General features: G+C 39.7%; 1 protein-coding gene across 6 annotated transcripts in view; it reads left to right on the forward strand.

Moving 5' to 3' along the window:
- The first annotated feature begins 5,862 nt into the window (after positions 1-5,862).
- Positions 5,863-15,569, forward strand: part of LOC126427243 (zinc finger protein 492-like) — an 87,756-nt gene continuing 78,049 nt past the window's right edge. For all 6 annotated transcript variants that reach the window (XM_050089487.1, XM_050089483.1, XM_050089488.1 and 3 more), the window contains exons 1-3: positions 5,863-5,969; positions 8,077-8,158; positions 10,459-10,521. In XM_050089487.1, coding sequence (XP_049945444.1) covers positions 8,090-8,158; positions 10,459-10,521 — 132 coding nt within the window. In that variant the 5' untranslated portion in view covers positions 5,863-5,969; positions 8,077-8,089. The remainder of the gene's footprint in view (positions 5,970-8,076; positions 8,159-10,458; positions 10,522-15,569) is intronic.

Below are 15,569 nucleotides of genomic sequence, written 5' to 3' on the forward strand. Positions count from 1 at the left end.
ACATACAACTCTAAAACATTGTGTTGAATATTTCAATTCACCCTTCTAGATCAAAGGCCTAGATACTGTGAAACCACACAAAACTCAAAAACACAATGACACAAATTTCACTTGACCTACACGGCAGCAAAATACGAAGCCCACAATACAAAAAAACAACTTTTAAACTATAAAATTCGTTACACACCCCATCACAGTTGCAACATGGGTCTCTGCAGATGAGTGTAGTACCAGAACCCGATCTTATGCGAATAACCTTACGTTAGCCTCAGGTAGTAAATAGTGATGTGACAATGATTGCCAAATAGCAGAGGGCTAAATTATCTAGAATGAAGTTCAGTTACTATTGGAACATTTGTTCAAAGTGTGCACCTTCTTGGTACAACTTAAAAATGTCAATACTAGCTGCTTTGCACTTAGAAATCTTTCTCACTGTAGTGGCCCACAAACAGGACTGACAGCATACTTCTATTCAGTCTGTCCTAGAGCATTTTCTTTTGAAGCAGTGCAGCTAAGATCTATAAATTTTCAATTCTAACACTGAAATTCTTATACTTACATCCTAAACCAAATCTCAAATGAACCCATACAACACATTACACTCAGCACATACACACAGACCACCAGAAGGACCATCAAATACAACAAAGCAACATATACAAACACAACCAACCCAAAAATTCTGCGCCGTAATGACGTCACACACAGCACCCTTACGTCACATGTCAAAGCAGATGGGTGGAATCGGACACTTCTGTTGAGATAGTTCCAGGAACTCCATTACTTAACTACTCAAAATGTTTAAATGAGAGTTAACTCTGAAGAAGCTTTCCAACAGTCACTACAACAGTATGTAGCTCCATACAGCATAACTCTATACCCTTTCATTTGCACGTAGCTATGAGACTAAATCTGCTGTTTATAACAGTTATCAACACAACACTACACTTGCAAGTTGAATTCATACATTACACTATTAAATAAATACTATACATTTATATTCTATGGGAAAATAAAATATTCTAACAACATAATTTTAACCAATCAACTTACTTGCCTTCCAAAATGTGAATGTATATTATGATTCCTATTCTCTCTCCAACAGTTTTGCGTTCCGATTACCATATCTTAGAAATGAGAATAGCCCAAAGCCTACTGCTGAGTTATTATTACATTTCAGTACAGCATCTACTATCTTGGGGAAAACAAGAATGACATAGGTCTTTCGGCCCGCCAAAACTTTCGTGTTCGAAGGTTATTCTCATAACGCCTTCCACTTGCTTTCTTCTTGCTTTTGCTACTGGTTTTATCCTGCATTGTGCACAGGGTCGGCAGGGTTAAGTACAGAATTGGCATGGTTAAATTTAAGGGGTGGCTGGATGCCCTTCCTGCCACCACCCCACACCCCCTGGAATGGAAGTAGTGTACCCCTAGCATCTAGTGTAAATTGTGAAATAGTGTGAATGTGTATCAGATGTCTGCGAGTCATGTAACTGACATAAGGACCAGCCCAGTATTCACCTAGTAGGATGTGAAAAACCGCCTAAAAACCACATCCAGGATGGCCAGCACAACGGCCGTCGTCGTCAATCCACTGGGTGGATTCGATACGGGGCCGGCGTGCCTACCCAAGTCCAGGAAGCAGCACGTTAGCACTCTTGGCTACGCTGGCGGGTTCATAATGCCTTCCACTGGATGTGTTAAATTCCATTAACTACGTTACTTCCTGTGTTTCGCTGTCGCTAAAGATTGTCTCGGCAGCCATATTGCATGGGCACGGCCGTTTCCGACCAACACTGCACTAAACGTCACCTTATGGTGGACAAACGGTATGTATAATTTTGCCAGTGTCGCCAACATAATTATTGTACATAAAAGTTTGCCAAAAGTCAACTGATTATATAGACAAGAATGAAGCTGTATAAACTTGACAGGATCAGATTTATATACCACCTAAAATATTTATTCCAAAGCTTGTATACAATGCCTCAAAACAGTAACCTCCACATCCTTTGAAACTTAATCTGTAATAATGTTGTTATGATGCACACTATGTGATCAAAAGTATCCAGACACCCCGAAACACATACATTTTTTATTTAAGGATCATTGTGCTTCCACCTACTGCCAGGTACTCCATATCAGCGACCTTAGTAGTCATTGGACATTGTTTGAAAGCAGAATGGGGCGCTCTGTGGAACTCATGAACTTTAAACATGGTCAGGTGATTGGGTGTCACCTGTCATATGTCTGTATGAAAGATTTCCACACTCCTAAACATCCCTAGGTCCACTGTTTCCAATGTGATAGTGAAGTGGAAATGCAAGGGGACACACACAGCACAAAAACATACAGACTGACCTTGTCTGTTGAATGACAGAGACCGCCAACAGTTGAAGTGGGTCGTAATGTATAATAGGTCGACATCTATCCACACCACTACACAGGATTTTGAAACTGCATCAGGATCCATTGCAAGTACTGTGACAGTTAGGCAGAAGGTGAGAAAACTTGGATATCTTGGTTGAGTGACTGCTCATAAACTACACATCATGCTGATAAATGCTAAACAACATTTCGCTTGATGTAAGGAGTGTAAACATTGGACGATTGATAGTGGAACTGTATCAGAAGGATCACGTGAAGAAGGACCAACAAATTTTGAAGACTATAGGGGCCCAATATGAAAAAAAAAAGATGTCCTTGACTTGTTGTTAAGCTAAATTAGCATGCCATCTGCAAGATGGAAAGAGAAAAATAAGCTGTTTGTTGTTTCATGTTTCCATTAGTGCATACATTAGAGATATGTGGAAGGGGTACAAATTATATGTGGGATAAGTGACAGTATGTTCCACCTTTTAATGCAGAAGGTACAGCATTTCTCCAATACTGATAAACTAGCGCATATGTCACTGGATGAAAAGTCTCTAATTGCAAATTTAACATATGACAGCACTTCTGACAATGTTATTGGCTTTGATGACTTGGGGTTTACACTCACAGTATATTTCTCCCACTACTTCTCAGTTGCTTGTTCCACTTCAAATAATATGAAGATGAAGGTCATATTTGTGGCAACAGGCGACAATGACTAAAACACAGTAGGCGTACGGAATGAGAAATGGGGCGTTGATCCCTTTTGCATGTATAGGTATACGTATATGCTTCTTATGTGTGAATCTATGTTTTTTTTCTTTATTGTTATTTTTAAACCTGTTCACAGGAAGGCCAGCAGCAGCATACTATGCCGCTCTTTGGCCTCAGAGAAACACAAAAGATACAAATGTAGACAATTAGAGAAAAAACACGGTGGACATATAAACGGAGACAAACACTTTTTAAAATACATGGAGCCATTCACGGGTCTAGAGTCCAAGATAAAATTTGTTCAGACACTTGGACACATACATAGATGAAAATTGTCACACACGAACATAGGTGCACAAAACTAATAACACTGAACCACTTAAGCACAATACGATGGCACACACAGAAACACGAGGCGTTGATCTCCAGTGCAAGAATGCTCATGATGCGTGCACGAGTCCGGGGACCTGCCAAGAGAGGAGGAGGGAGGATGGGAGAGGGAGAGGGGAGAGCAGAGATGCCACGGGCAGGGGAGATAGGGGGAATGGTGGAAGGGTGAGGGGAAGCCCAGGGGAAGAGGGGTGGAGGAAGGGGGATGGGGGAAAAGGAGAGAGAAGGGAGGGAGGGTGCCTAAAGGAAAAGACACAGGAAGTGGGGGCGGGAGGATAAAAGTTGATAGAAGGGGTAGCTGGAGGGGAGGAGGACATCATCAGTGAGGGGGAGCTGGCGGAAGCCACCTTGGGAGAGGGTAAGGAGGGTGGAGAGATGGAGACCGGGTGGGACATGGGAATATAGTCGCGGCAGCAGGCAGGGGTGGGAGAGGATGGGCAAGACAAGTGGATGAGGAGGATCGAGTTTACAGTAAGTGTACAGGATCCGTATCCTTTCAAGGAAAAGGAGGAGGTGGGGGAATGGAATGAGATCGTACAGGATCCGCGTGGGGGAGGGGAGACGAATGCGATACGTGAGGCGGAGAGCATGGCGTTCAAGGATTTGAAGGAATTTATAAAAGGTAGGGGGGGCGGAGATCCAGGCCAGATGGGCATAACAAAGGATAGGGCAGATGAGGTGTTTATAGGTGTGGAGTGTGGTGGAGGGGTCCAGATCCCACGTACAGCCGGAAAGGAGTTTGAGGAGACGGAGTCGGGATCGTGCCTTGGCTTGGATTGTCCGGAGATGGGGGGTCCAGGAGAAGCGACGTTCAAGGGTGACGCCAAGGTACTTAAGGGTGGGGTGAGGGCGATAGGATGGCCATAGATGGTGAGATAGAAATCAAGGAGGCGGAAGGAGGGGGTGGTTCTGCCTACAATGATCGCCTGGGATTTGGAGGGATTGACCTTGAGCAACCTCTGGTTGCACCAAGCGGTGAACCGGTCAAGATGGGACTGCAGAAGGTGTTGGGAGCGCTGCAGGCTGGGGGCAAGGGCAAGGAAGGTGGTGTCATCGGCAAACTGGAGAAGGTGGACGGGGAGGTGACGGCGGCGGCATGTCCGCCGTATACAAAAGGTACAGAAGGGGGGAGAGGACGGAGCCTTGGGACACACCGGCAGAGGGAAAAACGGTGTAGTAATCCATGTTATGGATGGTGACGTAGGAAGGATGGTGGGAGAGAAAGGAGCCAATCAGACGGATGTAGTTAATGGGAAGGGCGAAGGTTTGGAGCTTGAAGAGGAGACCGGAATGCCATACGCGGTCATAAGCACATTCGAGGTCCAGGGAGAGGAAGATTGCTGAGCGACAGGAATTAAGCTCTTCGGAAAGGAGACGTGTTAGGTGAAGGAGAAGGTCATCGGAAGAGAAGGATGGCTGAAAGCCACACTGGGTAATGGGAAGGAGGAGGTGCTGGCGGAGATGCTGGTGGATGCGTCGGGTGAGGATAGATTCCAGGACCTTGCTGAAGACCGAGGTACGGGTGAGGATAGATTCCAGGACCTTGCTGAAGACTGAGGTAAGGCTGATGGGACGGTAGGAGGAGACGGCGGACAGCGGTTTACCAGGTTTAAGGAACATCAGGATACAGAATGTTTTTCACAGGTCGGGGTAGTAACCAGTGGACAGGACTACATTGTAGAGCCTGGCCAGGGTGGAGAGGAAAGAGACAGGAGCTTCACGAAGGTGATGGTAGGTGACACTATCATGACCAGGAGGGGTGTTGCGTTTTGTGCGGAGTGTAGCAATGAGATCCTGTGTGGTGATAGGGGCATTGAGTTCTGTGTGTGCAGTGTTGTCCAAATCCTGGAAACCAGGTGCGAGGGGAGGGACAGAGGTGTCAGTTCCATCGCAGACATCCGGGAAGAGGGAGTAATCGAACTAGGGATCATCGGGGATGGAAAAGACATCGGAGAGGTAGGATGCAAAGTGATTGGCCTTACTAAGGGTGTCAGGGAAGGGGTGATCATCATGGAGAAGAGGATAGTAGGGGGAGGGTTTAGTTCCGGTAAGGCGACAGAAGGCTGACAAGAACTTGGACCAGTTCTGAATCTATGTGTTTGTATTCGGTTGATATCCATGTGATAAGCTACAGCTCTATCCACAGTTACAAGTGTTTCTTCACAAATGTATCGTAACTTGCCCCTGGTTCATGATTTTTATCCCTACTTGCGCTTATGTTAGAATCATTTTTAGAAACATCGTTGTCTTCCGATATTACACAAACTCTGGTAGGCAAAAAGAAAAAAAAAAAATCAAATATTTCGTCAATCACGTAGGAAAGGGATGCATAACAAAAGTGATGCCGACGCATCTTTTTCGCCGCTTGGAGCGCTAGTGTCGCTGCAGCTGTCAAACGGTAACAACTTTAACAGCAGTGAGTGTCGCGACTGTTAATGTTAGACTGTGTGTCACACTAAAAAAATTAACACCGTGGAGATAGATAAGCAGAGGTAACAGTAAACTTGTTGTTTCATTCGATCACATTTTTATTATTCTTGTAACTGCGTGGATAACACGAAGCATTTTACATGTTTTTTGTTACGATGCTCTGGCAATAGTTTCAATATTGCATTAATTTAATGGCTTTTGCGGCACATTTGAAATTTACTTTGTTGTGTATACAAACAGCCATGATTAAATTATCGTTGCTGGATTTGTTTATGGTCTGGGCTTGCGTGCGAATTTAGTGTGTACTTGTTTTAGGTTATGTTTTTCAAAACAAACAGCTTGTTTTCCATGAGCTTGTAATTTTTCTCAATAGTCAGAGATCAATAATTTTTCCACCAGTATTTTGGAGCGCGCTAAGTACTCTACGCATACTGTTCATTAATTACGAAAAGTTCATGTGCCGTTTGTAGCCTGTAGCGTCTTGTGAAGTACATGTTTTTTTGTCCCATCCGATAAAATTTCTACTTGTATACTCTGTAACTTTGCAAAAGAGACGATTTGTATTTTCGACGTTTTTTCAATAGTTTTTACATATTGTGATCTCCAGTGAAAGTGCTAGTCATTTATAATTGCTGTGTGCTAGTCATTTATAATTTTTGAGGGAAGGACGACCGAAGACAGCGAAGTGCTCACTTTCACTATTTCGTTATCTTAATCAGTATCACTGTTGTTATGTAATATTTGTTGTGAAGGAACGACGAGGAATAAGAATAGCGTTTGCTATGATGTAATGCGATGCTCCTCCCGATAATAGCGTGAGTAACTTTACAGTATTCGTCAGTTCTTTAGTGCACATAGTTACCTCTTTTCAGGAATTGGGTACCGGTATCTGCAGATAAAAGATGATGTTGGATGTATTAATTTGTTGTGGCTATTTAGAATCATTTTAGTATCCTATTATTTGATCTGCTGCACAGACCTGGAAATCTTACATCAACAACAGTTTGTGTTAACATGCGTATATGAATGTGGTTTAGTATAAGGGTAATGCTGCTGTGTTGCAAATAGATGTAGAAAGAAATTAGCTGGTGTGGAAAACGCTACTATGAAAGTGCAATTCTCACTGACAAAGAACATTACACATCATCAGACTGTAACAGAACATTCACCATGGGTCTGCAGCTAAGAGGGTGAAGAGCCAGTAAATATGTTTTGCAATAGAAAGTTAACCAATATGAAAAATAGACGACATTTAAAAAAAATTTTCGACAGTTCGTATAAAATACAGTATGTGTGATTTTCTTTAGTGGATAGATAAAAAAAAATCAGCATGGCAATATTTGCTCTACTGTAGGTATTCAGTAATGCCTTGTACAAGGAAAGCCTTAAAGGAGCAACTGTGTCAAAAACACCCATTAAACAAATGACAAAATGATGGTTTGTAGGCTGCTGAACTCCTCTTATAGTTAGGTTTTAATTTTGTACACATCAAGATGATACTGAGTAACTGAAGACAAACTGCAGACTAATGTCTGAGTTTAGAGATTAAGTACTGAAAGTGCCACATACATGATTAAGACCCGCAAATTCCATTTTACATTGATGAGAACAGGATTATAACACATTTGGATAATCATTTGCATTAGGGTATTCCCAAACTAAATCCCAAAAATGGAAGGCTTTATTTCAATTTATCTTTCTTCAAATTTAAAATTGTGGTTGATGTAAGTTACTGATTTTCTGTAGAAAATATCATTTCTATTCATTAGTTGCTTTGATTGCTCATAATGCTGTATGCCTAGTTAGAGTTCCTCTGGGAAAAAGCAAGACACCTCTCAAATAATGCTCACAGTAGTAGAGTATACCTTAAACCAATGACAGACACAAACAGTATCAGTCAGTCTAGCATTTTTCTGTTGGATGGATTTTGCAAAACATGATTTTCTATCATTTTGAGATTATATGTTATGACACTTCATTATGAGAGAATTGTAAATCAGTTCTTGACATTAGACTCTTTTCTTCACCTAGTTTTAATTTATTTATAGTTTAGTGGTTCATCTGCTGCACCCAGTAATGGACTGAAAATACTGCCTTTCAGCTGTATCTCACATTAACAATGGAAATTGAATGTGACTTTTATTACCTGGTTCCTTGTCTTTCCTACAGCCTGACTGCAGTAATGGACCACGAAAAAACTATTTGGATAAAAGAGGAAACAAGTGAGATATCAAGTTCACCAGGCTCCATTGTAAGTAGTTTCTTAGTATTTTTTTACTGTTGTTTCATTAATTTCAGTGTGCAGTATGTTGTGTGAATAAACAGAATTCATGCCATTTTGCTGAAAGTATGAGGAATTAAGTACAATAAAATCTCCAGTGAGTTTTTAAGTTTACAATCAACATTTACAGCACTATGCATAGATTATAATGTGTGTTAAAATTCACAAATGATGCAGGGGAGGGTTTTAATGTAATTTTTGTAAATTTAGACAAATTTGTAATGCACTGCTTATTGGCAGTTATAATATATTTATATAAAATTGAACTATTATGATAAAAATAGTCATTGGCTGGATGTCATTTCCAATGAGCACAATATTTCAGCAAGTGACCACATTGCCATCACCTTGTGCACTAACTTACTGTGCACTTACTAGTGATCAGTATGAGCTATGAGTGTAATTTTTTAAAAGTGTATCATAGGTTACATAGATGGCACCTTGGATCTTGTGTTTGTATGTTCCTGTTGTAGACTGTGGTTGTCTGTTTTGTTTATGTCACTACTTGAGTGGTGTCATAGATTGTCTTTTTGCTATACCTGTATAGGTCTAGTGGAGATGATGATCTCTTGAGGAAAGCAATGATTTGCATTGAGTGCTATACTATACATGTTGTGGTTATAGAGTTGCAGCATAGCCTAAGGCCTAGGTTAAGTAGGAAGATGACAGTCTAATTGTGGTTTGGGAAAGCCAATGAAGTTTTTATAACAATCTTTTTCCATAGCTACATTTATGCCATTGATGAAAACCCTAGCTTTCCTACCATAGTCCAGTATTTTCAGGTTTTCAATACATCTGAAGGTGTTAATCACACTCAAACTCCTGATAGTTATTCAGTTTTCATTTTTCTGATATTTGCAAGTGGTTAGTGAAGTTGTCTGTTGCTAATTTCTTAAGGCTTGTATTTCTGCTGTGTTAATGACGTAATCGGTCTACCAGTGCTCAGTCAAGTTCTCATAGTTACCTTGAAAGAAGTTTGAAGAGACATTTACTGTGAACACTGGTTTAAGAATTTAGTTTCATATAATATTTTTTTTGCATTAGCACTTGTCTCTGAATATGTAAACCAAGTGTCAATAAGACTCATGGCAGAAAATTGTGATTTGTCTCTTTAGTTCACATTAATTAAATTTTAGAACACTGTGTACATGCACCCTGATATATGCCAGTGTGTATATATGTGATGGGAGCAAAGTTATGGCAAAACTAAGAGGTTGTACATTCAGTATTGATGTGGTTTTATTCTCTCTCTCTCTCTCTCTCTCTCTCTCTCTCTCTCTCTCTCTCTCTCTCTCTCTCTCTCTCTCTCTGTCTCTTTTAGCTACCTCTTCTATATACATCACTTCATGATGGAATGATATTTGTAAAATTGCAAGGATGTTACAGAAATATTAAGGAATTTTTGTTGTAAATAATGTAACTTAAAGTTTGACCCAAACTTTTTGTTGCACTGTAAAATATTTGTTGCTTCCTTTGCATCCCTCATCTTGAATGTTTCTGCAGAATTGGTAATGATACAAATGCAAGAACATGCTCCATAGATTGGTTTTGCAAAAATTGTGTTGGCAGATTATATGTGTTTGTTGACAGCATAGCAGACAGTCTGCATTGAGTGAAGCTAGACTTCACATTTATTGTAAGCCAGGCTTAAGAACAACAGTACAGAGATGTGTGTTGTTCAGCTTTCAACCTTTTCACCTTGATTATATTTCACTTCTCTTCATTATATTTAATCTCTCTTCACCGATGTGAAAATTCGAGGATTATCTCGCACGTTTTTATTCTTTAAATGGTATTGTGTCTGCTGTAGGTAGTGAATCATGAGCAAGTTAAATAATTTGTGATGCAATAAAACCAATATACACATGACATTTATCTTTTACACTACTTCCATTGTATAAGAGTGTTTTTCAATAACTCAGTGCTGTATGAAAAAGCTGTGGGTGTTTCATCACTCAGTAAGAATTTATTTTTAGAATAGTTCTGTAGTGAGTAGTATCTAGAAAATAATGTTGTCATTCACATAATTTTATTTTCTCTCTAACTGAAATAAAACAAATCAGTTTTGCATCAACCAGAATTACTGTCGCACAAAAGAACATATACTGAGAACTGACAATAAAATGATAGTTGTTGCTAAATTATGTGGTGTTAATTATTCATGAAAAGTACTTTAATTGTGGCATAGAAGTTGTGGAAGTTGCTAACAGTGTGTGGAGATCATGACTTTTTAAATGTACTCATTTTGCTTTGTGTTACTCTCACCACAGGTCCAAGTATACCCCTCTAGTGTGAAAATAAAGGAAGAACCACAGGAGACTGGGAATCAAGAGGTAATTCTAGAATTTTTTGACTGAGTGGAATTAATCACTGATTTGTTATTTCACGGTTGTGGGGAATGTAAATGAAGAGGTAAGCAATATAGCTGAGCATTATTGTCAAGGTTTGTTCAGATATGCTAGTAATTATTACTGACTCACAATATCATAATTTGCCCACTATTGTCAAATATGGCACAAAAGTCTAAATATAGTATTTTTTAGGCATTGCTCCATATGGGTTGAAGTATTGTCTTTGTACAGGAACAATAGTTTTAATATCTACATTAGTAGAGTTATTATCTTGTACAAGGACATGGTAAAAAGTAATGCCTCCACATTTTTTTTGCAGAAACTGTTATAGCTTTTCAAATAAAACAAGCTTTGTCAATTTTTTACGTCTTTATTCTTCATGTTGACGTATTTATTTCTCAACGTAGTCTCACACACAATGAACACATTTCTCTTGCTGAGAGACCAGTTCATTGATACTGACACTGACTTTGTTGACAGAGCCACAACCTCACCTCTGCTTTCACTGCTTCAGTCACTATCTAATGGAAGTCCTCGAAGGTATTCTTTAGATTTGGAAACAGATGAAAATTGGATGGGGCCAAGTCGGAAGTATATGGAGGATAATTGATGACAGTGAACCTAAGCTGTCGGATTGTTGCAGGCATTGCAACCCTCATGTCTTGCCTGGCATTGTCATGCTGAAGGACAGGGTGGTGCATGTATGGGCAGACTCTTTGAATTTGAAACTTGATCGCAGTACGCTGCTCCTCACGCACCAACATAGTTAAGCTACACATGTTCATGTTACATGCTACAATCCAGAGCCCTCTAGCAGCAGATGGTTCCAATTTGGGTCAGCAGAGCGAAAAAGCCTGTGCACATTACTCAGTCGAGTAATATACGTGACATGTAGTATCTCGACCGATACTGCAAACAGAATTAAAAAGTTGGAGGCATTACTTTTTAGCACACTCTTGTATATACAAACAAAAATAAGAACTACACGTGATTGTGTTGATGTCTAAATAAAATGATGCATGATAGTTGCTGCAATGCCCTGGACCTGAACAGTGATTTCTTATGTATTTGACCAGTTGCCTTGACAAGTAAACTATCCACAGACACTTCTTTGACTGAGTCAGTTGTTATTCTCATGGGAGGTTTGATTAGTGGGCAGAGCAAGAATGTGAATTCATCATATACTGTGAAAATGATGACAAAGTACGATTCAAGATATGAATGCTTTTGCTTGAAAATACTCCATTATGTCTGGAAACCCAAAGTGAATCTTGACCCTTCTCAACACTCTTATCAGTCACATCACCATCTGAATCAGCATGATACTATATAATACCTACTTTTACAACAATGTGGCAGTTTTCATATTTTACACCAAAGTATTATCTACCATTAAAATTACAGCGCTATTGTAGGCTTCTTTTCTTTGTCCCCTCTTCTACATTTTAATAAACCCTTGCAATGTCATGTGCTTCAATTTATTTCATTATCCTTGTTATCAAGGTATTTACTTAAATTGCGGAGCAATTCTGTTTGTCTTCATTAAATTTACTTTATTCTTTTTTTGATTTCTGTTTTTTCCTTCATTAAATATTTTTACTCTTTTTTTTCATTTCTACATTTATCATTTCCTCCATTAGGAAAACCTAAAGAAAGATGGACAGATGGAGCAAATTCCATCCTCCAGAATATGAGTTCTTAACAACTGCAATGCCTCATTCAGTTGGTCCCTAAAGCCAATGTTATTTTGATCATACACAGTTTACACTATAGTGCATTTAAAAGCAGTTGCAACTTTTGACGTTTGGCTCACTGTGTGCCATTGCCTAGGTAGCACCAATGGTTAGCTGTTCAGCTGGTAAAGTGCCCATGGTGCCACACCATGGGTAAACAGTACCATGTGGTGTCACGCATCAAAGGCACTTACATTCATTTCCTCTCATTGTAAATTGATACTTTCTGGCAGTGAAGTGTTTTACAGCTGTCAGGTATTGTAAACAAGTGTTCCATGCTGCCGTTGCATTAATAATAACATTGCAGCATGTCTGAACATGAGATTCACAGTAAAAGTGATCACCCAAGAACTCGTTCACCAGCTGTGAAGTGTTCTGCTGCAAAATTTTCCTCCAAATTCGACAATAGTAATGGACAATGCACAATACCATTCAGTTGGGATGGATAAAGTCCCAGCAATACAGCAGAGGAAAGCAGCTATTTTTCTCAGCGTACAAAGAAATATTCGATTGGATAAAGTTGAACCCATCTTGTGTAAGGTGGAGTTAATGGAACTTTCAGTACTGTACCAGCCAGAAACTCCATGCTAACAGGTCAGTGAACTGGCTAATGTTTGGACATTGTTTAATCAGTCTTTCTCCATATTATGCTCATTTAAATCCGGCTGGGAATATATGGTCCTAGGTGAAAAGTAATGTGGCAAAAAAACAACAAGAAATCTATACTCAGTGATGCTGAAATGTTGACAAGAGAAGTCACTGCAAATGTTATATCGGACTGGTCTCACGTTATCAGGCATATCAAGAATGTAGTTGAGGAGAGCTGGATTCATGGACCGTGACGAGTTTTGAGAAATATGGTACTTCTCTTGTTGCTGTGTTAACATCTGCTTCTTTTGCCTAAACACAGTATAGTTTACAGATACACATCTCACTAACATTGTAAGGCAATTGAAATGGTAACAGAATCCTAAAACGGTGTGTTATTAACCAAGCAACTGAGGGCGAGACATATCAGTAGTTATAAGAAAGCCAGTTCTCAGTATAAAAGTAAATGTGCAGCTTCTTCACTTATGTCAGTATATGTGGCAATTTCAGATATTAACCATATGGTAAAATACTCTCCTCTTTGCATGCTATCATCTCCCAAGCTTGTTTTAATATCTCAGACCATTTATGACTGACTTGATTTAATTCTTTTGGCCCCTATGGGGGCATAGGGCATCCAGGAGAACTCACCATCTGTCTCTGTATTTGGCCATTTGCCTCAATTTTGCCCAGGTTTTGCCAACTCTTTTTGCTTCCCCTTCCATTGTCCTCTTCCATGTGCCCTTAGGTCTTCCTCTCTTCCTTGTTCCCTGGGGATTCCATTCCAATGCTTTTTTCTCGATGGTTCCATCTCAAGGTGTGCCCCAACCAACACCACTTTCTCGCATCTGGTCTTCTATAGGTATTCGGTTTGTTTTTCGCCAGAGCTCCTCATTACATATTTTTTCTGGCCACCAGATATTCATGATGTGTCAGAGACATCTATTAATTAAGCTTATCCATTTTCCTGCTTTTACTGGCATACACAAGGACAGCCTTCTCATTTGTATTAAAAATACGGATTTTTGTTTTGTACGTGATATTTCTGTTTTCTGTATTGGATACAATTTATGCCTTTTTAATGCGGTTTTTCATGTCATCTCCAGCTCCACCATATTCCATCACTATACAATAAAGATACAGGAATGAGTTGACAGTCTCCACCCACTGCTCCTCTATTAACAGTGGCACCTCCGATGTTCCCTGAATTTACTATAATTTCCTTTGTTTTGCCTGTATTTATCTTGAGGCCAGCAGTCTCTGCTTCTTCTTTCAGCAAGTTTAATGTAGCTTGCATATCCGTCAGCTAGGCTAGTGATACTGTGTTGTCTGCAAAATCCAAATTCTCTAGACATTCATGGATCTCCCACTGGATTTCTCGTCTCCTGCCTGCTGTGACTCTTGACATAACTGAGTCTAGAACAAGTAGAAAAAGTGTTGGTGATAAAATGCAACTCTGCCGGACTCCAGTTATTACTTTCATGGGCTCTGTCACATTTCCCTTCTGGAGTATGCAATGTTTGTAACCATCATATAGATATTTTATGATGGTTAAGATCTTCTGTGGTATCCCATACTTCTGCAACACCTGCCAGAGCACTTTGTTTCATGCAATCGAAGGCCTTCTGAAAATCAATGAATACCAGGTACATGTTTGCTTGGAATTCTTCCCTTTGCTTTAAAATTATCCTAAGAGTGTTAATAAGATCAATACAACTGTGTTGTGCCCTAAAACTGGCCTGTTCTTTACGCAGTCACTTTTCAAGAGACTCTTTAATTCTGTTTAAAATAATTCTGGTGATGATGTTACTGGCACTGACAACAATGTAATACCATGCCAGTTGCTACAGTCTGACAAATTTCCCTTTCTTGGGAGCTTTATGACCAAACCATTTTTCCACTCCTTTGGAGATTTCTCTTCAAGCCAAATATGCTTCATCAAGGGATAGAGCATCTTAACAGTACGTTCAATATCAGCTTTTAAGACCTGTGGTGCTATGTTGTCTAGGCCTGGAGCCTTTGTATTCTTTATGGTTTTCAAAGCAACCCTAATTTTGTCCATTTTGGGACACTGCAAATTTATATCTTGATCTTCTTCGACTTACTCTGGAACATCTCTTACCTGTTCATCATGGTTGTCTTCAAAATTTAACAGTTCCTTGAAGTGCTCCTCCCATCTCTGTAGCTGTGCCTGTTGAGTGGTAGGCATCACCCCATCCTTGTACTTAACTGGTCCTTCATATCTGAAGTTCTTCATTGACAACCATTTGGTTGTATTGTAGAACCCTTTAATATTTCCTTGTCTTGATGCCTCTTCTGCTAATTTTGGTTGCTCATCTTTCCATTTCCTTTTATCTCTCTGTGTATTCTTAATACGCTTCACTCTTCTGCACTCTTGTCATACAAAGATTTAACTTAAGTTTTAGTTCTTTCCGGTGGCTGATCTCATCTGATGTAGCATTGGAGGTCCGTTCCTTCCATAGATTTGCCTTACATCCTATGATTTTTTCTATCACATCTAAAGAACTGTCTTTAATTTTTTTTCCCCAACATGTTTCAATTCCCTTTTCCATAAAGTTTTCTTCAGAGAGGATCTGGAATCTGTTTTGTAGTTCAAGAGCAAATGTTTCTTTGATCTGTTGGTCTTTTAGCCTTGCTAGATCTGTTTTCTTGCTCCTGTGACTGATCTTGGTTCTGTTTGCCTCTTTT

This window comes from Schistocerca serialis, chromosome 11 (assembly GCF_023864345.2).
Source record: "Schistocerca serialis cubense isolate TAMUIC-IGC-003099 chromosome 11, iqSchSeri2.2, whole genome shotgun sequence".
Lineage (NCBI taxonomy): Eukaryota > Metazoa > Arthropoda > Insecta > Orthoptera > Acrididae > Schistocerca > Schistocerca serialis.